The 27,319-nt window shown below is 45.9% G+C and overlaps 2 protein-coding genes across 7 annotated transcripts in view; one reads left to right on the top strand and one right to left on the bottom strand.

The window, feature by feature from the left end:
• The window catches only part of RMND5A (required for meiotic nuclear division 5 homolog A), a 78,921-nt gene extending 54,067 nt beyond the window's left edge, over nucleotides 1-24,854 (top strand). For 3 of the 5 annotated variants that reach the window (XM_060655806.2, XM_060655817.3, XM_060655813.3), the window contains 3 exons: nucleotides 889-991; nucleotides 2,923-3,077; nucleotides 4,272-8,766. In XM_060655806.2, the coding sequence (XP_060511789.1) occupies nucleotides 889-991; nucleotides 2,923-3,077; nucleotides 4,272-4,335 (322 nt within the window). In that variant the 3' untranslated portion in view covers nucleotides 4,336-8,766. Of the gene's footprint in view, nucleotides 1-888; nucleotides 992-2,922; nucleotides 3,078-4,271; nucleotides 8,767-14,379; nucleotides 16,669-23,859 lie in introns of those variants that run through there. The other 2 variants (XR_014137407.1, XM_081795240.1) reach the window with 2 other exon arrangements.
• On the bottom strand, nucleotides 16,865-22,278 carry CD8A (CD8 subunit alpha). Of its 2 annotated transcripts, none has more exons than XM_060655824.3 (6): nucleotides 21,880-22,278; nucleotides 21,396-21,791; nucleotides 20,706-20,816; nucleotides 20,375-20,485; nucleotides 19,707-19,737; nucleotides 16,865-16,998 (listed from the first exon to the last, which is right to left on the bottom strand). In XM_060655824.3, the coding sequence occupies exons 1-6, from the start codon at nucleotides 21,926-21,928 to the stop codon at nucleotides 16,947-16,949; spliced, it is 750 nt and encodes a 249-aa protein (XP_060511807.1). In that variant the 5' UTR covers nucleotides 21,929-22,278; the 3' UTR covers nucleotides 16,865-16,946. The 2 variants fall into 2 exon arrangements, with proteins under 2 accessions (XP_060511807.1, XP_060511811.1); XM_060655828.3 differs by having other exon boundaries at nucleotides 21,426-21,791; nucleotides 21,880-22,275.
• Nucleotides 24,855-27,319: the final 2,465 nt, after the last annotated feature.

Raw genomic sequence — 27,319 nt, 5'->3', positions numbered from 1 at the left:
TGCCTTTGAGATTCTTAATATCTAAGCATGTAAGTGGGTCTTGAAAACAAGAAGTCGATGAACCTGTTTAAGAAAATAACTTCTTTAGCTCTATTTATTTAATTCCTCAAGTGTTTTAGATCCCTGCTATGTGCCAGGCATTGTGTGAGCTACAAAGGTGAACAAGGTACCTTCTGCCTTCCGTGGGGTGTTCCAGCTGAGCATAGGAGACACTGAGGCAGTTTGTTATAATGCATGAGCAGGCTGCAGGTCAGGTTCTCTGGGGGAACAGAGTGTGAAATGGTGGAGATGACACGCGGGAGGTTTGTTAGGATGAGCCCCCGTGGCAGAATGAAAGCCGCAGGATTAGGGTAAGTTGGACTGCAGAGTAGTCTTATCAGAGGCCTCAGCACATATCTGAGGAGATCTGGCGCCATGGTGGGCCTGTGAAGCTGTTCCAAATTAGGGCGACAAGCTGGGCTTCTGTATCCTCACCCAGAGCAGTCATCAGATGTGACCCTGGTCAGGTGACTTGCTTCAACTGAGGGCAGTCCTGAAGAGGGACTCTGCTGAGAGACAACTGCGAGCATTTCTGGGTCTGAGAAATGAGCACTTCTGCCCTGGACAGGGGCATCCTGGTCTAGGGTCTAGAAGGAGGCTGAGCAAGAAACTGTTTCAGGATATCGTTAATGACTGATAAGCAGAGCCCATTGAATCTGGTGGTTTTGTAAAATGTGAAGGTTTTTGTTTTTTTTTTTTTTTCTTGGCACTGATTTAACAAAGCAGAGGGCACTGTGCCCTGTCCAATGGCCAGGACCCTGTGCACATGGAGTCTGGAGGGATTGATGTTTCCTGGGACCAAGCTGTCTGACACCTGGCCTGGCACTGACATTTCCTCTTCTCTCCCAGTTTCTCAGCAGGTTGTGTGGCACTGCCAGCGTTAATTAATATCAAAGCCGTGATAGAACAGAGGCAGTGCACAGGAGTTTGGAACCAGAAAGATGAATTACCTGTGAGTTCCACTTTCTACCATTCTGTTTTTTCCTGCCATGAGAAGAACATGGATGCTAAGGGTTTAAAATGCCTGTTTTGCCTTTTAACGAGAGAACACCGTTGTAGCCGTTCAGCCAGGATTCTTGTATGTCATGTGTAGACATGATTAAAAACAATAGAAATGGGGAGCTAGTACATTTTGGAGGCGCTGGAGTTTTTGGTTTTTAATTTTGACGTAGAAAAAAACGAATACAATTTTGACGTAGAGAGCTAGTGAAGGAAGACGTCACAGGTGTGCGTGGCGTCTGTACTGTGGCACACAGTGTGTTCTGCAGGGCCCTGGAGAAACCACTCAGACTACGGTTTTTTAAAATACAAGAGCGGTGAGTCAACTGGTTGAATTTAGTTTTGTGTTAAGCATCGATATTTATGAAATCATGGGTTTGTGCTTAAAATAAGCACAGAGCTGCTAAAATAAAGGTTGTCCCTGGTATACGTGCAGTCCTCAGCGGCCCTCCAGTGCTGCGTGTCCACTGCTCTCCTGGCCATGATTTTAAACATCACCTCTAGTCACTTGCCAACCCTATTACTTCTCTAAGCAGTAGTTTGTGGTACCTTCCTTCCCTTTCTGGGGCTGTTAAAGACTAGAGATAACTGGTATGCTTAGAATAATATGGGACACATAGTAGGGACTCCAGCTTTGCTGCCATAGGAGTTATGACATGGAGTGGCAAAGGTCATTGTATGTGACCTTTGACAGTAAACACTAAAACTTGGACTGCACTTATCATGCCTGTCACGGTTGTGTCATGCATCCTAAAAGGCTAAATACGCATTTGGCTTTTGCTTTTTGTCTGCCACTCCTGTGCACAGGTTTATCCACAGTCACCTTCCAGCTGGTAACTGTCGGTTGGCTGCCCCAGCTCCTCCTCAGAGATCTGTTTTGATTAAAGACACAGGTGTATTCCCAGTCTGAGTGTGGTCAGGACACAGGCAGCACCCCTGCTTGACTGCTGCTTGCTTATTTGAACAAGTGAAAAGAAGTTGAGCCTTCACTTGCTTTGCTGAGGAAGGTGCCTGCAAGAATCTGGCAGCTTCCCAGCTGTGCTACGTGCATCTCTGACATTTGTGCATGAGCACAGAGCACGCTGAAGTCTGAATTCACCTGACACCTGTGTGTTGGGGTAGTAAAGCAATGGGAGGTGATGATCGGACCATTATTTCTCAGGATTGTTCTGTTACACTTGGTCAACATTCTTGAAAGAGTCTGGGTAATAGACTTTATATTGATAACCATTTTGGAAGGAAAGAAAACAGAAAGAACTGACGTTTGTGGAGCCCGCTGTCGTGTGCCAACCATTGTGCTAGGTGATTTCATAGCTTTTGTTTGTTTTGTTCCCTGTGAAGAGAAATGACTGGTACACCTACCATGGCTCTGATGTACAGATTGTGAGAGGTCTTGCTGAACTTGAGCTTAAAGTCCTTGTTTCAGGTAGTTTCTCTGGACCATTATACACAGAACATGGGAAACTCAGATCTGAAGCTTGCATAAAAGTAAGCCTTGTTTATTCTGTCTTTAAAGGAATTATTACACTGAATTTTGCCACCTACCTGAGTGTGTTGCAAAACAGGGTTTCTGGTGGGCTTTGCTCTTAGGGTATATCGATTCTGACAGATTTTCAGGAGTGTTCGACATCTAGAGCATTGCCTTCCTTTGACTCCTCAGACATCAGAATTTGGTTGAAAAGTAGTGTTATAAATAATCTTGAAGGTTAATTAGAATTATGAAGTAAGGCTTGAATCCCTAAGACTGCCTGTCTTTGAGGTAAGAGTGCTGTAAAAAGATACATTTGGATGAGTAGACTGATAAATGTTTTTGCTTCCCAGTGCGTATTGACATGTAGATGGTTTTCCGAGATGTAACTTGAGCCTTTTTACTGTTTTTTGAAGATTGAAGTGGACCTTGGTAAAAAGTGCTGGTATCACTCTATATTTGCCTGTCCCATTCTTCGTCAGCAAACAACAGATAACAATCCACCCATGAAATTGGTCTGTGGTCATATTATATCAAGAGATGCCCTGAATAAAATGTTTAATGGTAGCAAGTAAGTGATTTTTTAAATGTTGGTAAAAAAATTTTCTTTTGAAACTTAGTGGGAAGGTGGTATCTGATGTTTTTTCTTTTTTCTTTTCTTTTCTTTTCTTTTCTTTTCTTTTCTTTTCTTGTCAGTCTTTTTATTTGTTCATGAATTTGATGATTAGATTTATAAGCATGATCTTTAACTCTTAACTTTTGGGTAGGCAGTACATTGTCATTTCCCCCCTGCCTTTACACAAATGGTAACATACCCTATATGGTACTCAAGTTTGCTTTTTTTACTTAATGATGTGTTTTGAAGGTCTTTTATGTGCTACAGAAAGAGCCCTCATTCTTTTTTTAGAGCTGCAGAGTATTCTACCTTATGGAAATGTGATAATTTATTTAACCAATTCCCTATCAATGAACATTTAAACATTTTGTTGTTGTAAAGAGAATTACTTTATCTACATGTGATATATAAATTGTAGACTTGGAATTGCTAATTCGCAGGGTATATACATTTATGATTTTTATACTCATACTGGGCCCAACTTATAATAAAAAGAAAAAAGTCACAAAAGCCTATTTCTAGCTTAGGCAGTTAGAACATTTTTCATTGGAGTTCACTTGAGACCTGTTATGGTAAAGTCTTTCTTTTAAAAGAAAGTCTTCGCATGTAATGAAGCTATCTGTGCCCTTCCCAGACCATGCAGCAACCCTGGTGGTGCCGGTGGATGGTGACTAGACCGTGCTGGTTCTGGGCGTCGTTCTTTGTAGGCAGCAAGCCTTCTAGGCTCAGCCGCTGGCATCAGATTAGATTTGCTGCACTTGAGTGGGTTGTGTGACCAGTCCATTTGAAGCTTGTTCAAAGACAGGCACAGCCTAAACTTTGGAGGAGGAAAATTGGGCTTACTTTTGAAACTGAAAGAGCAATTTTCAAAACCGTTGTCTTTGTTTTGTTTGTTACAAAACAGTTTTCACTCATTTCCACTGAAGGAAAGCCTTCAGTTTAGCATCTGGCTTGATTGGTATTTATTTGTGACCCTTCAGAGCTTGGCTGGTATAATAAGGGAAAGCACAGTTAACCCTCAAAACAAAATACAGACGTGAGTGTGTGGAGAGTGTGTGACTGTTAAAGACATTGACATTCCGTAGAGGAAAATTGAATGCTCAGTACTGCTCCTGTTCCTTGATTCAATGTTTTCTTTCTTGTCTTTAGATTAAAATGTCCATATTGTCCAATGGAACAAAGTCCAGGAGATGCCAAACAGATATTTTTCTGAAGAGATAACTTTAATTTGCGATTTGTAAGTGAAACTGAATTGTGGCGCATTTCAGAAGAGAACGTTCCATTTAATGCAGCTAACTGAGGACTCCCGTGTTTATATAAGCTAATGCTCCAGAAACTTTGCCAACATTTTAGTGTACACACACTGAGGGGAGTGCTCCAGATGAATATTATCATAGGGCTTTATTATATTCTTGGTCTTCATTTTTGATCAAGTAAATACACCAGCAGTTGTCATTCAATGCAGGTTTTTGTACTTAATTATATGGTGATTTTTTTACTTTTTAAGAGCAGAAACAGAAATCAACCTCCCTGCCATGTGTTTAATATTTCTCCTGCTTTTACTTTAGTCATTTCTTGATAATTGTAAGGTTTGAGAATGTTTGTGAAAAAGTTTTACTTCCTGTTATGTATACAAAATTAAATGAAAATTCTTCAGAAAAAGTTTGAAAAACTGAATTGTGGTTATAAAACTAATTTGCATTTGTTTTGCTTAAGGAAGAAAGCTGTGATAGATGCCCAGTTTGCTTTTTGGTGTTTTCCTCTGCTCCAGCTCTCCCCGAGAAGTTAGCAGACCTGCATTTGAGCTCTGCTTGTAGCCCCAGTGGGCTGCCTGTTTCTGATTCCATCATGAATTTAGCAGGTTGGTGTGAGAAGCCTTCCACTAGAACAGAGTGGAAGGAGTACTTGTGTTTCTTTGCTTTTATTGCCAAGAGGTGCTTGTTTTAAAAGGTGTGTTCAATAAAATGAAATTCTGAAGTTAGAGGTGTTCTTAAGTTAATATTTGCTCTCTTGGTCTTGGTAGCCCTATTCTCTGAAATCTGCCTTCAGGACTTGGCTGTCTGTCTCTTTGTATATCATTGCAGACACAGTGTTGTGTGTGTGTGTGTGTGTATATATATGTGCACCAGCATCAAACATTGTGTCCCTGGAAGGGAAGAAGCATGTTCCAGTCCTAAAATGCAGTTACCAGACTCATTACTTTAAATCCTTAAAGTTAGAAGTTAGCATATTTTCTGTAGTGCAGAATATGTTTATTGCTGTTTTTGTATTTGAATAGTATACCGTTCAATGCCTCTCTTCTGCAAAGTGTATCATCTCATTGACTGTGAATCTGTATATTATTCTAATGGATACAGATAATGATCTTTTCTCTTGTGAGGTATCTTCGTTTAATGCACTGTCCAGAAATAGCCATGTGTAAGAGTCTTTCTCTATATGATGAACGAACTACATGGAAAGGACTTCTTTGGACATACTTCTGACTTAAGCGCGTTAAGTCAGTTTGACTTAAGCGCGTTAAGTCAGTTCATTACGAGAAGAATGTTCTGTGGAAATCACCAAATATTTTGCAACTTTATTTCATCTGACATGGAACTGAACGTCAATATAGGAAAACTTTGATGAGAAAACGGAGAAAGAAGAAAACACAGAAGTAAAGGACTGGGACACTTTGTGTTTTAAACTGCAGATTGGTTTCTTCCGCAGGGAGGGAGAAAACAGGTTTGGTGCTGAGTTCACTGGAAAGTGTCAGCATTTGCAGTAGCATATCAGCCCATACCAGACCAGGTGGTTTGTCCTGAAATGTTTGTCTGGGAGAGCGGGGGTACGTCTAAAGGAAAGGAGTACCTGCAGGAGAACGCTGCTTGACTGCTGTGTGTGGTCAGGCTTCCGGGTGACCGCTTTGGGCAGCGTTAGGCTATCCAGGCACGACGCTTGCTCTGTCCGACCTCGCCAGTCTTGGCCCCACCGGGACTTTAGCCATGTTTCTGCTTTCCTGTTGGAACCCTCCCTAAAGTTTCCCCTCTATCCGGTTAAGCATTGAAGGAAGAGAGCAGAGAGAAGCTCGTTGGACTCCATAACAGAAGGTAGAGAATTCCAGGCAACTCTGGCTGAGGATGTAAAACAGGTTTATGACCTATATTTTCCTTTGAATTAAAATCCAGAGGTTGTTTGTTTGTTTGTTTGTTTACTTCTTTTTTCTCACTAGGCCAGATTTAGCTTTACTCACAACTCTTATTCTCACCTTTCCACCTGAAAAACGTATAAAACATTTAGGCTTCACATAAGATTTGTACAATATAGATGTTGCTCTAGAGGCTGGTGGTAAATATTTTGGGGGGCCACACACTTCATACAGTTGGCTCAGGCCACTTTTAAGGACAAAGTGCTCTGTCCCTCTCCCAGTGTTGGGAATCCTGTTGACAGTTTTCTATGCAGCTCATGAAACTTTAAAAAGAGCATGCTTTTCACTGAAGCATTGGATTTTACAGTTTCCTGTGTAAGGTCCTTACAGTCCTACTGGGCAGGGTAGGGCCAGAAATTTGAAACTCTTGATTTGACATGAAAATTATGTCTTGTGACCTTTAACTAAAGGCATGGGCTTAAAACATTGGTGACGAAATGGGACGGAGAGGTGGATTTGACAAGGCCAGACCTTAACCAAAGATGCTGAAATACAACATGTGGCCCTTTCTGCTCTGGAACCCCCTTCACCAGTGGTGTCAGGACCTTATCGCTGAGGCCGTGTAGTCAACAGTGCAGGAGGATGCTCTTCGCCATGCTCTTCCTCTGTTTGCAGAAGGCCATGACAGAGCCAAGGGTTTTTTTTTTCTAGGCAGACTAATTATAATATACATCGAAAACAGAATTGCAGAGTGGTTTCCTCAATTACCTTAGGAACCATTCCATTTATCAGTCACGGACAAAGGCCATGGGACTATGCGAAACCAAGAAAACCTTATTAGAACCTTAGATTCTAATTTAGCCAGAGCGTCTGTGCTTTCAAGTACAGTCTGAAATACAGCGGCTAAGTTTGTCTTTCGATTTTTTTCTCCTTTATGTGATCATCACAAATGCCATTTCTGTCGTTTTGGTGGTGATTCTGTGAGACTTCTAATACATAAATGAACGGGTATTGGTGCCTCTTGATTTTAAAAATGTTGAAGAGAAGAGCCACCTCATATTCATAGGGTGTGTGAGTATTTTGTGAGTGTATGAGCATTTAATTGAAAATAAGAAAGTTATGGAGTTAATCTTTTTTTTTTTCTTTCTGTAGCAGCTGATGTACACAGAGACACTAAAACCCACAGCACATCCTGTGGGGAATGAGGATCCTCTTTTCTCTCCAGGCAGTCCCGCAGGCTGTGTAGTTCGTTCAGTATTCTTGATGCTGTGAGTTCTTTCCACCTCAGTGGTTCAGCCTTTGGGACAATAGATACTGCAAAAACCAAGAACTCTTGGTTATCCGCACAAGACAAGCTGCTGGTAGACATTAGCCCTCTGGTTTTCCAGCTCAACCTCTGATTAGTGGACTGACAGTCGAGCTGGTCAGTTTGCATAGTCAGCAGACTCAGGTTATTTTCAGGGAAGGCATGGTTTGGTTAATTTCATCACCAGGATGTGTAAGGTGAAGACACAAACCAAATACCTTTCGTTACTTAACTCTACGTACATTATCCTTGGTAACACTAGGATGCTGTGGTCTTGAGCGAATGTTAGCAAGGAACACACACGTAGAAGGTTTGGTGCTTCATAAGCCTGTCCAGCCGTGGTGGGTTTTATGTGGTACAGTAGTGTTTACTATAAGCAGGTACAAACTTCATGAACTGTTCTTACTGAACTATGATTGAATAGATACCAAAAATAGAATGACAAATGTATTTTAATAACAGATGAGGCAATTAGTTTTAGGGTGAGTTTTCCGCTGTTGATTTTACTTCAGGGGATAGGGAGGGAAAACAGTTTTGTTTTCAAGACCTTTCCCTCTACAGTTGTAAACTGTAGTGAGCATATGCTTCGTTTACTTCCAAAGAGGCAAAAGCAGCTGGAATTGGCTTACGGCACATGCTTTGTTTCATGTTGTGGGTGAGGATTTCTACTCTTATTTTAGCAGTCCCTTCACGTTCTCCAGCAAGGCAGATGTGGGGTTCACTAGGATTTAGTGCCTGATCTTTTCTTTGGGGAAGGGGTGGGAGTGAATGTATTGGGGATGGGAGGGAAGCAGGAGTAGATGGGAGTGTGAGTGCGTGTGCATGTGTCTGAAATTCACCATAATCCCCCACCTGTGTCTAGCAAGGAACAGGTATTTAATGTATTTTGCTCATGACTGCAGTGTGCATGTATCTTTTTTTTTCTCCTCCGTGTTTTCTAAACTTACACTAAAAGGATTCATTAAATCATCTTGTTCAGATGGCTCAGGATTGTATTTCTTTTGCTTACGCTGTGCTCTTGGGTTCTATAGTATTTCTATAATTATGTAACAAAAATAGTGTTGCACTGTAATCTATCATATAGAGCTATATGTATGGAAAATTTTGATCAGTTTTTTAAGAAATGTATCCTGTTTGCAAAGGCACAATAAAGTTGCATCTTATAGACTATAGGCAATAAAGCTAACAATAAACCTTATTTAACACAAACCATATTCATATTCTCTGTTCATTTGATTTTGGAAAAAGTCCACTGCATCCAGTAGTTTCAGGGATTTCATTTTGACTTTAAAAGTTCTGCTATACTTAATTTATAAATTTCAGACTGATATAATAGAATTTTGGAAAACTATAACAAATGCTTTGTTAATGTGTGTATTCCTATGTAAAACACATGGCTTCTCCTGTGTATATTTTTAAAAATTAAAGAAATGCACATTTAAAAAGTGTTTTGTGGAACCCGTCTGTATAAATGTGACAGCTGACAGAGGTACGAGGGCAGGGGAGCATGGAGGCGTCAGTTGTAAGAAGAGGACACCGCTGCCTGTGTTTGTGAAGGGCCTGCATGCAAAGAATTTAAGAGAATCTCTTTGTCTCCATCCCATCCTGTTCTGTGCCATAGCAGTGTAAGAAGAGGAGGTGGCCGGTCACCATCCCAGTTCCTAGGGCAGGCTCACATCAGTGTTTGCAGGCTCCTGTACCCTGTGCATAGCCGGGACCCTTTGACGGGAGTGATCGATTGCGTGTCACCTGGAAGAGGAGCCCTGAGACAGCTGTACTCAGGCTGTTGGTAGAGTGGGGCACGCACAGTCGGCATTGCCAGGGAGAAGAAGCAGGCTCAGTTGTCTATCCTGTTCAGTGATGAGCTAAGGTGGTAGAGACCAAGGATCTTTGTGTGCTGCTTTTGTGTATTTTTTAAGACTCATTCTTACGGGAGATTTCAGAATGTTTCCTACTTGGGAACAAGTGGGTCCTCGCTTGGGTCCCACCCCGTTGCTTTTGGAGCTAGTGGCTCAGGTGGTATATAGGTGAGGTCTGGCCAGCCCGGCCAAAGAGCTCACCACCTATCCCTGCAACGTGTAGAGCTCTCTAGGACTCAAAAGTGGAGTTTCCAGCAGTGTCGGCATCACCCGAGAGCTTGTGAGAAAGGCAGAATCTCAGGCCTCAGCCCAGGTCTTCTGAATCAGAATCTGCACGCTTGTGAGAGAACTGGCTTCCCTTACGAGGAGGCTCTCGGATGCTCCCTATTTTCTGAGGTAAGGATCACGCCCACTGGGCAAAATTTACCCTTTTCTTGATGATTAAGACTTGAGTCCTCAAGAAAAGTTAAATTTAGTGTGCTTTGAATTCAGTTTGAGTACAGTTACTTTAAAAATCAGTGTACTTCTTTAAACACCCAGGCAGTTGAAAGGAGTGTTGTATTTGCAGCATGCCAAAATGCATTTCCCATCCCCTACCCACTAAAATGGGCAATGATGATCACCAAAGATGGAAAACTGGATTTTTTGTAATGGCAAGATAAAGCCTGGAAATGCACCCTTAGACCAAACTAAACAGTAGCTTGGTGCCCCTCACCCTCTCACAGAGGACACACTGTTTTGTGGCAGCCAGTAAGAAAATCTCATAACCCTGTATACACAAAGTTTATAGTTCTGAGACAAGTTTTACAAAATGAATGCTTCTAAAGTGTGATAACACTGATACTTTAGATTTATTTGTTAATGTTCACCAAGTCTCTAAGTTGATTTTATGACCTGCTAATGGGTCGAGATCCAATTTTAAAAACTTTGCATTAAGGGACAAGAGAATGATCCATTCGCAAAGCTACTTTGAAATCTCTGTCAGTATATGTATGTATGACAGAAAGTATTATACTCATTTTTTTTAAAATTTTTTTTTCCAAAACTTTTCCTTGTAGTGGGGTGTTCTTAACACTCCTATGAATCTTCTATGCTAACGTAACATACCTCAACATTGTAAGTAGTGCCTAGGAAAGCGCTACGTGACAGAGAATTTTGAGATCATGACCTGAGCCAAAGGCGGATGCTTAACTGACTGAGCCACCCAGGCGCCCCAGATGTGTGTATGTTAAATGCAGAAAACATCTTACATACAATGATATGGCACCTTCAGTCATTCGACATGGGGTTTTTTTAAGGCATTGAGAGAGAACAGGGCTCTCCCTGGGCCTCCTGCAGCTTAGGACTGCTGGGAGGTAGAGAAAAGTAGAGCACCAAGACCCTTCTGGTGAGGTTAATTCCCACCAGTGACCTAACTACTGGAGGACAATGGGAGGGATGAGAAGGGAGAGATGTAATAAGTTGTGTATTTTTTTAATGTTTACTTATTTTGAAAGAGTGTGCACACGTGGGGGAGGGGCAGAGAGGGAGAGAATCCCAAGCAGGCTCTGCGTTCAGCATGGAGCCTTACGAGGGGCTCGATCTCAGACCATGAGATCATGACCTGAGCTGGATTCAAGAGTTGGATGCTTAATTGACAGCCATCCGTGCACCCCATAAGTTGTGTATTTTTAAGGCCCACTCTGGCTACAGTAGGATGAAAGATGGTTGGGGAGGGGATGAGGTTAGAGCAGGGGAGGCCAGTACAGTAAGCAATTAAAGTGAGTATTGAGCATTGTATGTCCTGAGAATAGAATGGTGAACAAGACAAACTTGGTCTCTACTCAGTGGAGACCCAGATATTGTGAGAGTGAGAAATCCAATGAAGAAAACCCAGCAAGATGTTTTTATCATAAAATGTCAGTGCTCTGAACGTTTTTATAATTCAGAGAACCAATTTATGGTGAGGTCTCTTAAATGATGGGCTTCCTTGCCCTGGTGTTCTAAAATACACTCTCCATTCTTTCTGTCGTCTACATTTTCTAGAAAGGTGAATTTCTCACTTCAGACTCTATATGTTGGTCTCTACACTACATGGGTTGTATGATTTTCTGCCAATTTCTAGTCAGGAGGGATCTTTTTAACTCCGTTTGAAGGCTGCATTCAGCCACTGTGCAAGGCCGCTGTTCAAGGAAAGGACTTTGATGTTGTTTCCCCTCTAGAAGAAAAGTGTTCTTTAAAAGGAAACCTGTTATTTGTCAGTGTTCAAGACTAATCATTTTGGGAGTTTCTGAACATGTACTTTAGGTTTCCTTTCATTCTTAAGACCCTGTTGCTTCTAGTGATTTTAGATTAGTGAGCTCATCAATTAGTCCTAAAGAGGAATTTTACAAGACATTATTAAATTGTCATGAAAGCTTTGAGAAGTAGTACAGGAAATTTGGGCGGATGGCCTTTGACTTGACTAGTGTGTACCAGTGGCATGTGAAGAGTAGGCAGTCTAGGGTTTTTGCCGTCAGGGGCCCAGGCTCCTGTTCTCCACAACCTTAAGGTGTGGCTTCAGTTTCACCTCTTTGTTAGACATATAACTGTGTTAGGCAAAAAGAGGAGGAAAGGGGTGGGAAAAGGAGCTTGCAGTTGAATTAGCCCCTTTGAAGAGTCTCCTGGAAGCTCCAGCCAATGACTTATTAGCCACACTTGGCTGGGGGCAAGTCTGGGAAATGTCTGGGCACGTCACCCCCTGTGATACAACAAGGGTTCTGCTGGTAAGGGAAAAGGGGAGAATGGTTGGTAGGCAAGCAACCTGCGAATTCTACCCCCCTGCACTGTGCATCTCAGCCAGGAAACAGGTGACATTTCATTCACATAAAGGAATAAACCATCAGCACCAGCGGTCAGTGCAGCCTTCCACCTGCCCTGAGATATTAGACAAATGAGGAGTTAGCTATCCCTGAACCATCTCCATGAGCTGCATTTCTTGGCCCCTCTTGGTATTTGTTTTAGAAGCAGAGCCCTTACCCTAACTTCAGACAGGATCCCTACTCTACCCTTGTTCTAGAACATACTCTTTCCCATTTGTTTCATTTCAGAGCAGGTGGTAACCTTCGTTTTCTACCTTGGGCAGCATAGGTGAAAAAAAATACTTTTGGTTTGAGGTGCTTACAGAGAGTTTAGAGAACTTCTAAATTTTAAAATTAAAAACAATGTAGGGGATATAGTCAATGGTATTATTAACACATTATATGGTGACAGATGGCAGCTACACTTGTGGTGGCATAGCATAGTGTATAGAGTTGTTGAATCACTATGTTGTACACATGAAACTAACATCGTGTCTTAACTATGCTTCAATTAAAAAAAGGTGGGGGGGGGGGGCGGCGCCTGGGTGGCTCAGCCGGTTAGGCATCTGACTTCGGCTCAGGTCACGATCTCACAGCTCATGAGTTCGAGCCCTGCGTCGGACTCTGTGCAGACTGCTCAGAGCCTGGAGCCTGCTTTGGATTCTGTGTCTCCCTCTCTCTCCCTCCCCAGCTCATGCACTCGCTTGCTCTGTCTCTCAAAAATAAATATTAAAAAAAAAAAAAAAAAAGGCAGATAAGATACTCAGTAATAGCGTAGCAGCTGAGAGTTTGGGCTACAGGATTGGACCTGAGTTCAGACCTTGATCCCACCAGGTTCTAGTGTGATCTTGGGCAAATGACCAAAACTTCCTATGCCTTAGTTTTCTCATCTGTAAGAAGAATGGTACTAGTTCCTACTTCATCGTTCTGATGAGGCCCGAATGAGAGAGCGGGCCCATGCCGAGTGCTAAATAACTGGTAGCTATTATTTTATTTCAGTCCCTAAAACATAAGAACAAATGACATCTGCAGATCACAACCACCTAAAGGAGAGCAGAAAAGGGGAATTAGTAACTGGCCTGCAAAAGTGAGGTTTCCCAAAGTGGTGGGGGCTTCAGTAGGTGGTGAGGTGACAAAATGGTAGAACACACAGGCTTTTTCTGCTCTGCCAACTTTATTCGACGGCTGTAAGGATGGTGGAGCTCTCTCGCAGCAGGGCGGTGGGGGGCGTAAGGGGTGGCACTCAGAAGGTGAGGCTGAGGGGAGCTTCAATGACAGTGTGAAGGCTGTGTGCATCTGGGAGTGAGCTCTCCTGAGGTGAGCTGCGCAGGAAGGGTTGTCCTCCCTAGCACTGGGATGCTGAGATCCCTGGGTACATACATAAATGTGTATCTGTTGGAAATGGTTACTGTGTGCCCATTTCTGAGAATAGGAATTGGGAGAATCAGGTGACTGCATTCAGAGTGTAATAGGTACTACACCAGTTTTGAAAAATTGGTACTTTTTTCGTATACACTTTGTTACTATGTTCCAGGAGCTGTTCCAGGAGCTTAAAAATACATTTGAACTCATATCCTTCCCAACAACCTTTGAGGTAGGGACTATCATTACCCCCATTTTACAAGTGGGGAGACAGAAGTTTCGAGGCCTTAAGTGCTTGCTAGAGAACACACAAAGTAGCAGAGCCAGGAAGCTGCCTTCACAGCCTCTGCATTTAACTTAATCTAAGGCAATCGTGGCCTCCTTCAGTTCCTTTTGGTGGAGAAACATAGCTCAGGCTTCTTTTAGGAGCAGGTTAGGTGGTACCTGACCCTTGTGGTCACAAAACTGTGTGCGGGGGAAGAATCTGCCCCCGGGGCTGGAGGAAGGGGTGGCTTCTTGCTGGTGAAAAAGAGAAACTTCTCCCCCTCTCAGTGGTTGTGGAGTCATGCGGGATGTTCAAGTGTAGGGTGGGATCTCTGAAGAGCAGTGTCACAACTGGAGAAAGAAACGACAAAGTTCTCTGACTTTTTTTCTTCCGCCAATGGGGTATGTTTTGTTGAATGAATGAATGTTAAGTGAACTGCCTTGGAGCTGTTTCCAGCCAACTGTGACCAAGTTAAGTCACTTGCATAATGGAGAACTCATTTCTCTACTTCCTGTTTTTCAGGGTCCAAAGAATGTGTTGTGGGCATCATCCTCCAGGGGGAGTTTGTAGAACCAATGCTTCAGGCTAGAACTTGCAAGTGAACCATGACCTGGACCTGAGGCTGCCGGCTTTGAACCATGAGGTGCTTCTTGTGCCTGTGCAGGATGAATGGCGGGTGTTTGTGGTTGCCAGCAAGCCCTGAGCCTAAATTCACAGCCCACCTTGAACATGCTTTAGGCCTCAGCCTGCACATTGTTTTTCTATTTTCTCCCTGGTCCTGAGCGCCAACTCTAATGCATACCTTTTCCTATGTTGATACTTTGAATCCCCAAAGTAGTGTTTACCATCTTAGTTGTGGTAAGTATGGTGTGGTAAATTAGGGAGTATGAAAAAATCAGTAAGTCTTGAACCCTCTCCAGAGCCTCCCCAGTGCGGCTTCCCTGCTGCTCATCACCTGAGCTGAAAGCGGAGGAGGGAAGGCCCTTTTCCTGCCTTCACCCTGGCCCTGGTTCTTTGACATTGGCCCTCCACAGCCAGCGCCATGAGGAGGCCGGATGCTCCTTGTCACCCTTTTCAGGGACCCAGGGACAGCTTCCACAGGCAGCTCTGAGCCTGGAGCCAGCTCTGAGCTGAGTCTCAGTCCCTGGACTGGCGTCTGGTTCTGGTCAGCTGGATATGTTCGGGGAGGAGGGGGGCAGGGGCAAGACTTTGTCTTATGGGAAGTTTCTTAGCTTTCACAACTGCCTTTTCACATTTGCGACACTTTTTCTTCTTGATTTCTGTTCCTTAAAACTTTTGGTTTTTGAAAATTAAGGTTGCCGAAGGCAGTTTTAGGAAGGCAGGGAAAGTTCTCTGTGGACCTGGTGCTGGCTGTGTTGAGTGTGTTCACGTAATGACGTCTTGGAGCTGCTGTATACTTAGGATTTGGGCACTTTTCAGTATGTATATTTGACCTCAACCACAGCCTGAAGATTTTATGCTTCCTTATTAGAGGTATCAGCTCATCTGTTACCACGAAAGAACAAAAGACAAGGTGTTGCGAGAAGACGCTAATCAGTTTTTCTTTTTAAGTTTATTTATCGATTTTTGAGAGAAAAAGCACAAGCAGGGGAGGGGCAGAGAGAGAGAGGGAGACACAGAATCCAAAACAGGATCCAGGCTCTGCCCGAGCTATCAGCACAGAACCCAGTTCGGGGCCCAAACCCACGAACCATGAGATTATGACCCGAGCCAAAGTCGGATGCTCAACCGACTGAGCCACTCAGGGGCCCCAAGGCTAACCAGTTTTAACTGATGTGAAAATAGGGGAGTGCACAGTGAAAGTAGGGACCGACCCAGTCATTTTACTTTTAGGTTTTTACCCTAAAGAAACAAAGCTGTGTGCAAAGTTTTGTCAGCGTTATTACAGTAGTGAAAAACTGGAAACTTCAATCCTGAGTAATAGTTAAATACATAAAAGATGCTACAATCAAAAACGGAGTGCTATCTTGTCCTTAAAAAGCATGCCATAAATGTTTGTTTTTTAAAGCCATTTATAAACACACAGTGCAATCCCACTTTTTAAAAACAGAAGTATGTACTTCACATACATGCATAGAAAATAGAGAATGTGCACCGTAATATTAACAATGGACTATACCCGAGACAAAGAATTACAGGTGATTCTTATTTCCTTATCTACGTTTTTTTCTTCCAAGCAGCACTCACTGCTTCCGCAAGTCCATAAGAGAGGAAGTGTGCATGTAGGGCAGCATGCTTGGCTCTCAGCTTCCTTACCAGACTGACACGCAAATCACACTCGGAAAGGAGTGGTCTCCCCTCCTTCATGGGCCCCTCTGCAATGCAAGGGCTGGGCGAGCAGTTTTGTCCCCCTCCCCTGCAGATTTCACAGAGATTTTCTTCATGTGCCAGGATTCAGTTAACCCTTTCCGTTTTGAGGCATTCCTACTCCATACAGTTTCACACTTCATAATTTACAAAGTCTGATACTATTCAACTACATTATCGAACTCTGAAAGGCAGAAGTTCTCTTATTCTATTACCTCTTTGGGGCTATGGCTCTATCACTGGTGCTCAAGAAATAATTTGTGCCCTTGAGGTTTGAGACACAACACCCCACGCTGAAACAGAGGTCTCCAGAAGAAAGATCTGAATGGCTGGAGGAAGAGCCCTGAACCTTGTTGTGACTCTGATCAAGCTGCCCCCCCCCCCCCATCCCTGGATGTCCACTGAAGAGGTTTGGGCTAAGCTATGTCAAGGTTCCCTCCTCCCCCACCAGCTCTAACCGCCAGATTCCGAGAACATGGCTCACAGTAGCTCTGGCCTGCCCACCCTTTACCCCAGTGCGTGCACACAATGGTATCGTAACCCTTGTGGTGTATTGTAGACATACAGTCTTGTTTTGTGTCAACTGAGGAAAACACATAAAGAAAAAGTCACTTCCCCACCCCACCCCCATGAAAATAATAATGAGAACAGATACATTAAGAAGGAAGCTGGAAAAACAGAAAGGGAAGGACTGTTACTGTCCTCATAAAGAGAGTTTTATTTGGTCTTGTAGTGGCTGGTGCATGGGGCCCATCTCCATGTTAGACGTATCTTTCTGAAGGGCTAGGCTTGCCTCCTGCTCTGACCACGGGCCTGAAAGAGAGACAGGTGACCAACTGTTACTGCAGCAAGAGCCCCCACGGTGTGATGCAACATCCATGCATGTCTCCCCACCCTCTCCAGCCTCCCGGCCCCTACAGGGCCTGAGGACTTGTCCCTGGAACACCAGCATGGGGCTGGGTGAGTGATGTCAGCAACCCTGTCAAGCATCACGTGTCTGTCGTCTCGCGGTCACAGCTACCTGAGGAGTGAGGGGCACTGGGAATGAGAGACTGGAGAACTTGCCCAAGGTCACATATCTAGGAGGTGGTGGAGCCAGGGTCTGAACCCAGTTTGTCTAGCTTCTTGGAGCCTTTGTCAGGGTACCCATGGAGGTGACAAAAAGAGGCTGATAACCAACATCATCAGTTGACCTGATTCTCAGCCCCTGGGAGGATCACAGGGATAGGGGAGGATGTGAGCAAACCACCACCATCAGCCACGCAGAGCTACTTTATCTCACACAAACAACCCACATTTGATGTCACACTAAAAATGTGTGTTAATTCAGTACTGGGCTAGTGCCTCCTAAATGGGCTAATGCATCATGAGTGTCATGTCTACGCACACCATCCTCCCAAACGTCTCTGTGGAAGCTGAGCTGCCCTCAGTCATCACTAGATATGTTAACTCAGGCATGTGGATCCCTGAGATATGCTTACTCAGTATAGCTTTGCATTCTAGGGCAGAGTTGCGTTCTCAGTTCCTTTTTCTTTTTTTAAGTTTATTTATTTTGAGAGAAAGAGTGCATGGGAGGGGCAGAGAGACAGAGAGAGAGAGAGAATCCCAAGTAGGGTCTGCACCGTCAGTGCACAGCCTGATGTGGGGCTCAGACTCACAAACTGTGAGATCATGACCTGAGCCAAGATCAAGAGTCAGACATTGAAACAACTGAGCCATCCAGGTGCCCCTCTCCGTTCATTTCAGAATGAGAATTTTCAGAAAAGATACAGATAAGGGATGATTCTCCTCCAAAAGCTCCCAACTGCACCCCAAGTACCTGAAAATGCTAAAAATCTTTCTCTGTTTTGAAAGGGTCTTTATCCCCTTGTTATAGCATTTAAAACAGGTTTGGAAATTCATTACATTTCCATTGTTACATATCTATATCTATATCTATATCTATATCTATATCTATATCTATATCTATATCTATATATATAAAGATATATGCGATAGTGAAGTTGACTTCCTGCAGGGAAATATCAAGGAGTGTGAAATGCAAACCCTAGGAATGAAACTTGAAATAATTTGGGGGCGCCTCAAAAATTAATGACTCAGTTAAGTGTCAGAGTCTTGATCTCAGCTTAGGTCATAATCTCACAGTTGGTGAGTTCAAGCCCCACATCGGGCTCTGCACTGATGGTGCAAAGCCTGCTTGGGATTCTGTCTCTCCCTTCTCTCTGCCCCTCCCCTGCTTGTGTGTATGTGTGTGTGTGTGTGTGTGTGTGTGTGTGTGTGCATGCGCCCATGCTATCTCTCTCTCAAACTTAAAAAACAAACCTTGAAATATTTTTATCTACTGAAAGAAACCAGTGAATATAATTCTTACATGTTATCCTTAAACAACCCCATCCCCCAACCCCCCAATCGTAGGAAGCAGCTTGAGTTTTGGATAGACATCGCAGCTCTGCTACCTGCTGATTGTATGGCCTTGGACAAGTCACTAAATGTCCTACCCATTAGTTTCCTCATCTGAAAAATGGTGGTCATGGTAACTACTTGTAAAATTGTTATGAAACTTGAAATTAATATATATATGTATATATATATGTATATATATGGCTAGTAGCTGGGACTCTGCAGGCTTTATCAAGTGGTTTATTATTATCGATAATCTGGGTGTCATCATGTCTCTACCGTCTTTGGTGGGTTTCTTGAGCTGAGCTGCTAATCTGTGAGATGGGACTGTGGTATCTCTCACATGGGGTTGCTGTGTGGATAAGAGAGATCCTGAGTGTAGCCCCACCACAGTGCAGGGCTCCAGTGGTGCCAGTGAGATGTTAGGGCAGGGCTGCCTCAGCCTAAGTTCAAAGGACAGTGGAGACGGAGACCTCTCTTCCAGACACTGGTCTTTGTTTTTGTTTTTTTCCTGATCATTTCAGAATGATCACAGCCTGGAATTGGATCAGGGAGTCACTTGAGCTGCCAGATAGTTAACTGCCCCTGCCTCTGGTTCCCTTTTCTTCCATTCCAGTCCTTGGTCATAAATCCAGGCCCTGCATTGACACAGGGAAATTAGGAACCTAGACCATTGTTTATTTGGTTCCCTGATAGAAGATTGGCTCTCTCTCAAAACACTAGACTCTCAAAAATCTAGAACAAGCAAGTGGGAAGGAAAAGTTTTCTTAAGAAAACAATAAAAGCCAGCTGGAATCATCCAGATGAAGAGACCTCAGGTCTTTGAGGAGCTAGGATTCATTGGGGGAATGCTTCAGATGGGATTTTTGGTGCTAGGCCAAATAAGAGGGAGATTTACTATAGTCACACTGCTCTCCCCATTAGCCCAACCTGTGCCCCCATTTCCCCCACAGTGCCTGCCTTGTGCCTCTCTTTGCTCAAGAACTATGCTGATTCTCTGCTCCCAGAATTCCACTGCTGTGGCCTCTCTCTGGGAAGGGTTCCCACCGACTGCTGTTTGGGAAGCCCGGCCTCTGCCCAGGGCTGCCCAGTGTTAGGCCCAGGGATTACAAAACACTCACCTCGGACATTTGCAAACACGTCTTCGGTTCCCTGGATAAGAAAAAGAAGGGGTAAAGTGACTGACCCCCCCACCCCCAACAGTCCCCAGATAGAGTTTCTCCCTCCCTTTTCCTATTTCTTTAGGATTATAACTTTTGAGAGCCAGGTAAGGGAATTTTCCTTCCCTCTTCTCATCAATTTTAAAAAGCATTGAAAATACAGATGTGGGTTAAGATGGGTTAGTACAGTTACCCACGGTGGGACCCAAAGTAGTAGGGGATTCATGAGGAGGCGGCTAAGGGTCAGTCTCAACTTCTCATGGTTTTGACCAGCCTTTCTGGGCACTGGTCCCAAGGCCACAGCGGCAGCCTCCCCCGCGGGCGTTTGTGATAAGCCAGGATCTGTGCGCTCGCTTGTCCTTAGCCAATGGACTCACCACAGCTACGGCCCCTGGGATAAGGGCTCTGTCGTCGGGAAAATGTCCCGGAGAGTGGAAAGCAGAGGGACAAGGGACTTTCTCGAGTTCTGTCTCCAGGAAAAAAATGGGCCCTGCCTTACCCTACAGTGCAGCTCGGAGTCCCAGAAATCTCCATCCTGTCTGCGGGCAAGGGCTGCTTAGAGCAAGCCGCGCAATCAGAGTCAGTGGAGCAGACCGCTTCCCGTAACTCCGCGCTTCCCTAGGACTTACTGTGGTTGCAGATGACGGTGATGACCAGCGACAGGAGAAGGAAGGCGCAGGTCCCAGCCAGGGGTGCCCAGATGTAGATGTCACAGGACAAGTCCAGCCCACTTGCTTCCACTGAAGACACCGAAAACGCCGACATTTAGGAGCCGGCCGGCGATCCTCCCACCCCATACCACCAGCTTGGGCCTGTCTCTTGGGTCCGGGTCTGTTTTCCCACCACGTGGACAGCTTTCGCCTCTACCTCCAGGATCAGGGCTGGCCCTAGCGGGGGCTCTCCCTGCGGTCCGCACGGCCCCTGGCCGGTTCCCGCCCCGGGACCTTGTGCCTGTCTCACCTGTGCTGCCCGCTGAAGGCTGGCAGGTCCCCGGGCGCAGAGACACCCGCTGCGACGTGGTGATGGGCGCCTGAGTGGGCGGTCGCGGCGCGGGCGTAGTGGTGGGCTTGACTGCGGGAAAAACACAGCCTAGTTGGAGTCGGACCGGGGACATCTACCTTAACCCTCCCCACTGCCCCACGCGCCTCTGCCCCAGGGGGCGCCTCCTCCGCGCTCGCGGATCTCTGCACTCAAGGCGGGGAGACGGATTAGGGACTTCGAGGATTCGCGCTCACCCCTTTGCGGCGCGCGCGGTACCCTGCCGAGTCCCCGGCTCCGCCAAGCGCACCCGGCGCCTCGGACCGGAACGCAGGAGCCCGCTCCCGGTCACCCAGCCTCTCTCCATGGCTCAACCCGCAAGCTTGCGGGCTTGGGTTGATATCCGCCGGTCACTGACGAGCAAACGCTGACTCACAGAATTTAAGTAACTGCCCAGGAGTAGACGAGCACCCGAACTCGAGCCCAAATCGGCCCGACCTAAGAAGCCATCTTCAGCCTCGACCCAGCAGCATCTTAGCCTCAGCTTCCTCGTCTGTGAAATGGGAGCAGTATTAAGGAGCCCCCCCCCCCCCACACACAAGGTCTCTAAGAGGCTCGAAAGCGGGGGGTTCGTGTGAACACGGGTTCAGAGAGGAGTCCTAAACCGCACACCGAGAGGTGCCGCGCCCTGGGCGCTCGGACCTGGCAGGAAGACCGGGACGAAGGCGCTGAAGTACAGAACGGAGTTGCTCACGACCGAGCAGAAATAGTAGCCTTCTTCCTCCTTGCGGAATCTGTGCAGGGTGAGACTGTAGAGGGTGTCCTGAATCCTCTGGCCCGAGATCTGTTTGGGGTCCAGCTCCTCGGCCAACTTGGTCCGGCTTCTGGAGAGGTACGCCAGGAAGATGGGGCGGGCGGCAGGTTCGTTCTTCTGGAAGAGCCAGGTGCAGCCCGGCGCCGGGCTGGACAGCAGCACCTCGCACTGCAGGTCCACCCGCTGGCCGAGCCTGCCCTCCACCTTCCCGGGCGATAAGCGGAACGGGCTCGGCCCGGCGGCTGCGGCGGCATCTGCGGGTGGCAGGTGTCCAGACTGAGCCGGGAGCCCGGCGCCCCGCGTCTGCCCCGCCCCCGCCCTCCCGGAGGGTCGCCAACTCACGAAGCAGCAAGGCCAGCGGCAGGAGCTGGGCAGTCACCGGAGAGGCCATGGCGCACTCGGCGCTGAGTGACACGAGCGGACGCGCGCAGGAGCTGGTGGGACCCCGAGGGGAGAAGTTGCGCCCTTCGCCGGCCGGCCGAGGAGCCAGATTTCGCGTTCGGAGGATGTGATGTCATCCGAAGCCCCGTCGAGGAGAGTGGCCCTGTTTTTCCGCGGTTGCCACCTTCCAGCCCGGTGAGGGGGCTGGGAGGGGGATGGTGGTCCGTGATCTAGATGGGCCATCGAAGTAGGCTTTACAGGACAGCTGGGGTCAGTGGAGAACTGCGGGTTTGTGGATGAAGAAAAAGGCTTGCAAATGACCCTCGGGAAAGGCTCTCTTGTGGGGGCGACGGAGACAGAGGTTTACAAGAGGTGAGGGTGAGGGTGAGCAGGAAAGCAGAGCACACACGTCCCCTTCCTCTGTAGTCACTCAAAATGTCTCTAGCAAGATGGGCACTGAGGGTTGAGGATGGAGAGGCGTTGATGATTTGCAAGCTTCTCTGGCCAGGGGACTCTGGGTGTTCCGCCAGAAGGAGACTACCATGGGGCAGGGGCCACTCAGCCTTGTGTGGTACTGGCGGTCAACTGCTGACCACACCCGTGGAGATTTCTCCCTGTTGCTAAACTTCACCTCTCAGGTTTTGTGTTTTTTTCTTGTATGGTGTAGCCACTGCAAACAGTGGGGCCTCTACATCAGTGACTCTCTTGGCTAGACCTTCAGTCACCCTGCCATGATCATTATTCTCATAAAGGGGATCTGAGAGTGTGACTCCTGGAGGCGCCTATCAAATCCAGGACTGAATGGGAACTGAAACACGGGTTGGCTCCTCCCAACCTCTGCCCAGTCCCCTGGCCCTGCATTCTCACGGGGACTTGAGGTCGTCAAAACTCCTCTTGCCTTCGTTGTTCCCTTTGCGGGAAATACCATTCTGTTTAAGCCCTGGGGCTGGCTCCAGTGCTGTGGGATTTAGACCTCATTCCTCTGTGTACCTGACTTTAGGTGCTTGGCAGGGACATGTGTGTAGCCTGGGTGAATGTCTGGGGGGAGACAGTTTTCTTCCCAGGCTCCTGCACACCGTGTCCCCTTCCTTTTTGTAGATTGCGGTCCTGAAACCTTCCGGCTCCAGTAGGATGCCCCTCCTCCCTTTTCTTATGGTTGTCTGAGCCTTTCTGCTTTGAATCCCATAATGAATGTACCTCACACTGTTGCTACTTCATTCTAGAGTCGAGCCACGTGGCATTATCTGTGCCATGTGTCTGCCCCACCTGTGAGTTTTGCCTGGCGAAGACTGTGTCTCAGACACCCCTCCCCACCATGTCACATCATAGCTTGGGGTGAGCTGTGCTTGCAAAACTTTAAGTGTTGAATGGGCTATAAAAAAAAAAAAAATTTTTTTTTAATGTTTATCTCAGAGAGAGAGAGAGACAGAGCATGAGCAGGGGAGGGGCAGAGGGAGAGGGAGACACAGAATCTGAAGCAGCCTCCAGGCTCTGATGCGGGGCTCGAACTCATGAGATGCTCAACTGACTGAGCCACCCAGGCGCCCCTACCTGTTACATTTTCAAATGGAAGATGAGGGAGGCTGGGGAAGGAAAACCTTTTGTAATGATGGTTATGACTGTGGCTCACAGTAGGGCATCATCCCCTGGCATATAGATGTATACATGTGTGCGTGTGTCCCTGGCTGTGTATACACGGTGCTGTGCCTTAACTCACATGAATGAGGGTGATGGAGAAAGAGCCAAGACCAGACAGGCCATGTCTGTCTCCTGAAAGAGAGCTGCAGCTGGCTTGGAGGCCTTCCAGCCTTGCAGCTAAGAAAAGTGTCAGCCACGAGGGTGGCAGCCCCTTTGTACAGAGCACTACAGAGGGTTGAAGGGAGGGGGATGCCAAGGCAACGTGTGAAACAAAGGAGGCTTTGTGATATTTTTTTTTTACAGAATGTGGCGGATTCTCGATGCAACCACGAGGACATCCGCTCCGCAGCAAGCAGGAGAGCAGATGCAATCCGCGCGCAAATTCGGGGGATACTTGCATGCAGTAGGGCCAGGTGTGCAGAGGGCTGAGCGGGGCCTGCCCTCCCCTGCCAGGTGCATCCCCTACCCCAAGCCACGGCACTCCAGCGGGGTGGCGTGAAGAAACGAGAACTACACTCCGCCAGGCGAGCCCCTTCTTTTTAAAAACATCCAGAGAGAGACAAGGTAGGAGAGTCACCAGTTTCTGTGCTGAATTGAAGCAAGTCTTTGTTTTTCTGGAGGTGTTCGTTCTTAAAACGTGGAAGTAAAATCATCTTAACTGACATGACACGAAGACACTCAGAAGGCATACACGGGCAGGGCAGGGGTACGAAATTAATCAGGGCTCCGTGCCACAGCTCCTAAGACACTGACTACACGGACAACTTGAAATCAGTGGCCCTGCTGCCTCCTCTTGCCAATCCAGTTCTGTGGGGACAATACTGTCTCCTTGGAAGGAGTTAGCTTGTTTGGGCCTAGAAAGGCCTTTGGGTTCTAGAGTTGACAGGGCTTTGCTTTATCTCAGTGACAAACACCTGTCAACGTCACTCCCACTTTTTCTGGAGAATGTTTCAATCTACAGACACATTGTCAAATTGTATGTCTTTGAGTTTGCATTGTGTTGTTACATATAGATTTAGTTCATTCATTTAAAATGGTGTATAGTAGGGGCGCCTGGGTGGCTCAGTCGGTTGGGTGGCCGACTTCAGCTCAGGTCATGATCTCACAGTCCGTGAGGGCTGTGAGTTCGAGCCCCGCGTCGGGCTCTGTGCTGACAGCTCAGAGCCTGGAGCCTGTTTCGGATTCTGTGTCTCCCTCTCTCTGACCCTCCCCTGTTCATGCTCTGTCTCTCTCTGTCTCAAAAATAAATAAATGTTAAAAAATAAATAAATAAATAAATAAATAAATAAATAAATAAAATGGTGTATAGTAGCATTATCTTGTGAATACACGACAGTTCAGGGGTCCTCAAACCAGAGTATTCATACCCCTGGGGGACAAGGAGGCTGTCTGCGGGGATGCACGATATTTGAAGGGGCTCATTTTCCAGATCCTCAACTGCCATTGGTTCTCTTTCCTAAGACGGATCTGCCCAGGAGCAGATGTCTGTGTCTTGTCTTCATGTTGATTCTCTTTCCCTGCCTTCTTTTTCATAATTGCTGTTTGCTTGCTTTAAAACAAAAAGGCAGACCTGCTACCATCCCGTACGTTACTGTGGGGCAATGCCCAGGAGGTTCAAAACCCTCTGTGGGCAACAAGGGGAAACACCCAGATATTTTTCATTCCATGCCCATTCCTTTAGGAATAAACATTTCTCCTGAGGAGAGTCCCGGAGATCCTGGCAAAGAGGGTGTCTGGGAGAAATGCTGGATGAGCACTTTATGGCCAACTCCTTGGTCCCATCACTTTACTCACCTCTCTTTTGGAGAGCTACAATGCAGAAGCCACACAGTTACTATAGGAGGTGCGCTCATTCCTAACGTGTTCATTAGCATTGCATTGCAAAGGGAACCAGGCTTCCTTTTCTTTCTTTCTTTTTTTTTTTTTAAGTTTATTTCTTTTGAAAGAGAGAGAGAGCAGGGGAGGAGCAGAGAGAGATGGATAGAGAGAGAATCCCAAGCAGGCCCGCTCTGTCAGCGCGAAACCCAATGTGGGGCTCGAACTCCCAAACCGTGAGATCATGACCTGAGCCAAAGTTGTATACTTGACCGACAGAGCCACCCAGGTGCCCCCAGACTTCCTTTTCAACACACAGTCTGATTTGCTACTTGGTTTGACATTGAAGACTGGCTTTGCCAATGACATTAGTTGGCAGCATTTTTATTTGCAACAAATCAAATGAGGTAAAAATCCTCAGCTCCAAAGTTTTGATGAAAACAAAGTTTAAAGTCTATGGTAAAATAAAAACATTTAATTAAAATATAGTTTTGTCAAATCTGTATTGAAATTAAAAATATTTATATTTCCCCAACCCCTTCTAAGTCCATCAGTGAGGGCAGTTGCTTCTAGGTGACATAAGAATGGTACAGTTCATAGGTATGAGTAAATAGTGTTGCATCCACACGACTCCTGAAACAGAATGCTACGGGCACCAGTGACAGTCGCAACAAAGTTTATTACAATGAGAGGCAAGGCCGACCGATCGGGACCAACACTCTTGATAAGAGTGTGGCCCCGAACAGCCGGGGTACAGAGTTTTTAAAGCCGATCACATCGTTTTATCATTATCTGGGAACAGAACAGAGAAACAGTTCCCAGATGAGTCAGAAACAGTTATCGAATGAGGTGATTATTTTAGACTTTCTGCCATGAAGTTGCAACCAGTGGATCTCCTTGACCTTGTCTCTGATGCTCTTTTTGAGGTTTTGTTTCCTTCATTGGTAAAGCCTGATTCACAAGAGTATGAAGTATGATTTACAAGAGTAAAAGCAAGGTTGTTATCTTTTGACCTTCAGTGTCAGAACAAAGTTGTTATCTTTCAAGCTAAGCGTTAGCCCTACAGTACAATTTAACCCTTACAATAGGTATTGGTAAAGCCTGTCTTAGTCGGCTTCCAGAAACTGAGAAGTGAGTAACTCTAAAGATAGTAATCAAGCCACTTGCAGTTCAGTGGTTCCCAAGTCTTTGCTTTCAACACAATTGAAAGAAGACCTACTAGATTTGCCAACTGTTAGGGGCTGAAGTGTGTATGTCCCCTGAAAATCCTATTTTGAAATCCTAACCCCCAGTACCTCAGAATATAACCTTATTGGAGATAGGGTTTTATTAAAGGTAAAGTCAAGTTAAAATGAGGTCATTAGGGTGGGTCCTAATCCAATATAACTGGTGTCCTTCTGAAGAGGGTACATTTGGATACAGACACATACCCTGGGAGAATGTCATGTGAAAATAAAGGCAGAGATCACGGTGATGATTCTACAAGCCAAGAAACCCAAAGATGGTGGGGAACGCACCAGAAAGTAGGGGAGAGGGAAAGCAGATCTTTCTCACAGCCCTGAAAGGGAACAAACTCACCCCTGATCTTGGACTTGTAGCTTCCCGAAACTGTGAGACTATACATTGCTGTTGTGGAGCCGCTGGTTTGTGGTACTTTGTTTACAGCAGCCCTTGCAAAGTAATACAGTAACAACTAGATCATTAAAATGGCTTTTTGTTGGTAGCTCACTATTGTGGGTTTTTTTTTTTTAATTTTTTTTAATGCTTTATTTTTTGAGAGAGAGACAGAGCGTGAACAGGGGAGGGGCAGAGAGAGAGAGAGAGAGGGAGACACAGAATCCGAAGCAGGCTCCAGGCTCTGAACTGTCAGCACGGAGCCCAATGTGGAACTCGAACCCACCCATGAACTGCAAGATCATGACCTGAGCTGAAGGTGGACGCTTAACTG

This window comes from Panthera onca, chromosome A3 (genome assembly GCF_046562875.1).
Source record: "Panthera onca isolate mPanOnc1 chromosome A3, mPanOnc1 haplotype 2, whole genome shotgun sequence".
NCBI lineage: Eukaryota > Metazoa > Chordata > Mammalia > Carnivora > Felidae > Panthera > Panthera onca.
This window is presented reverse-complemented; position numbering and strand designations above follow the sequence as displayed.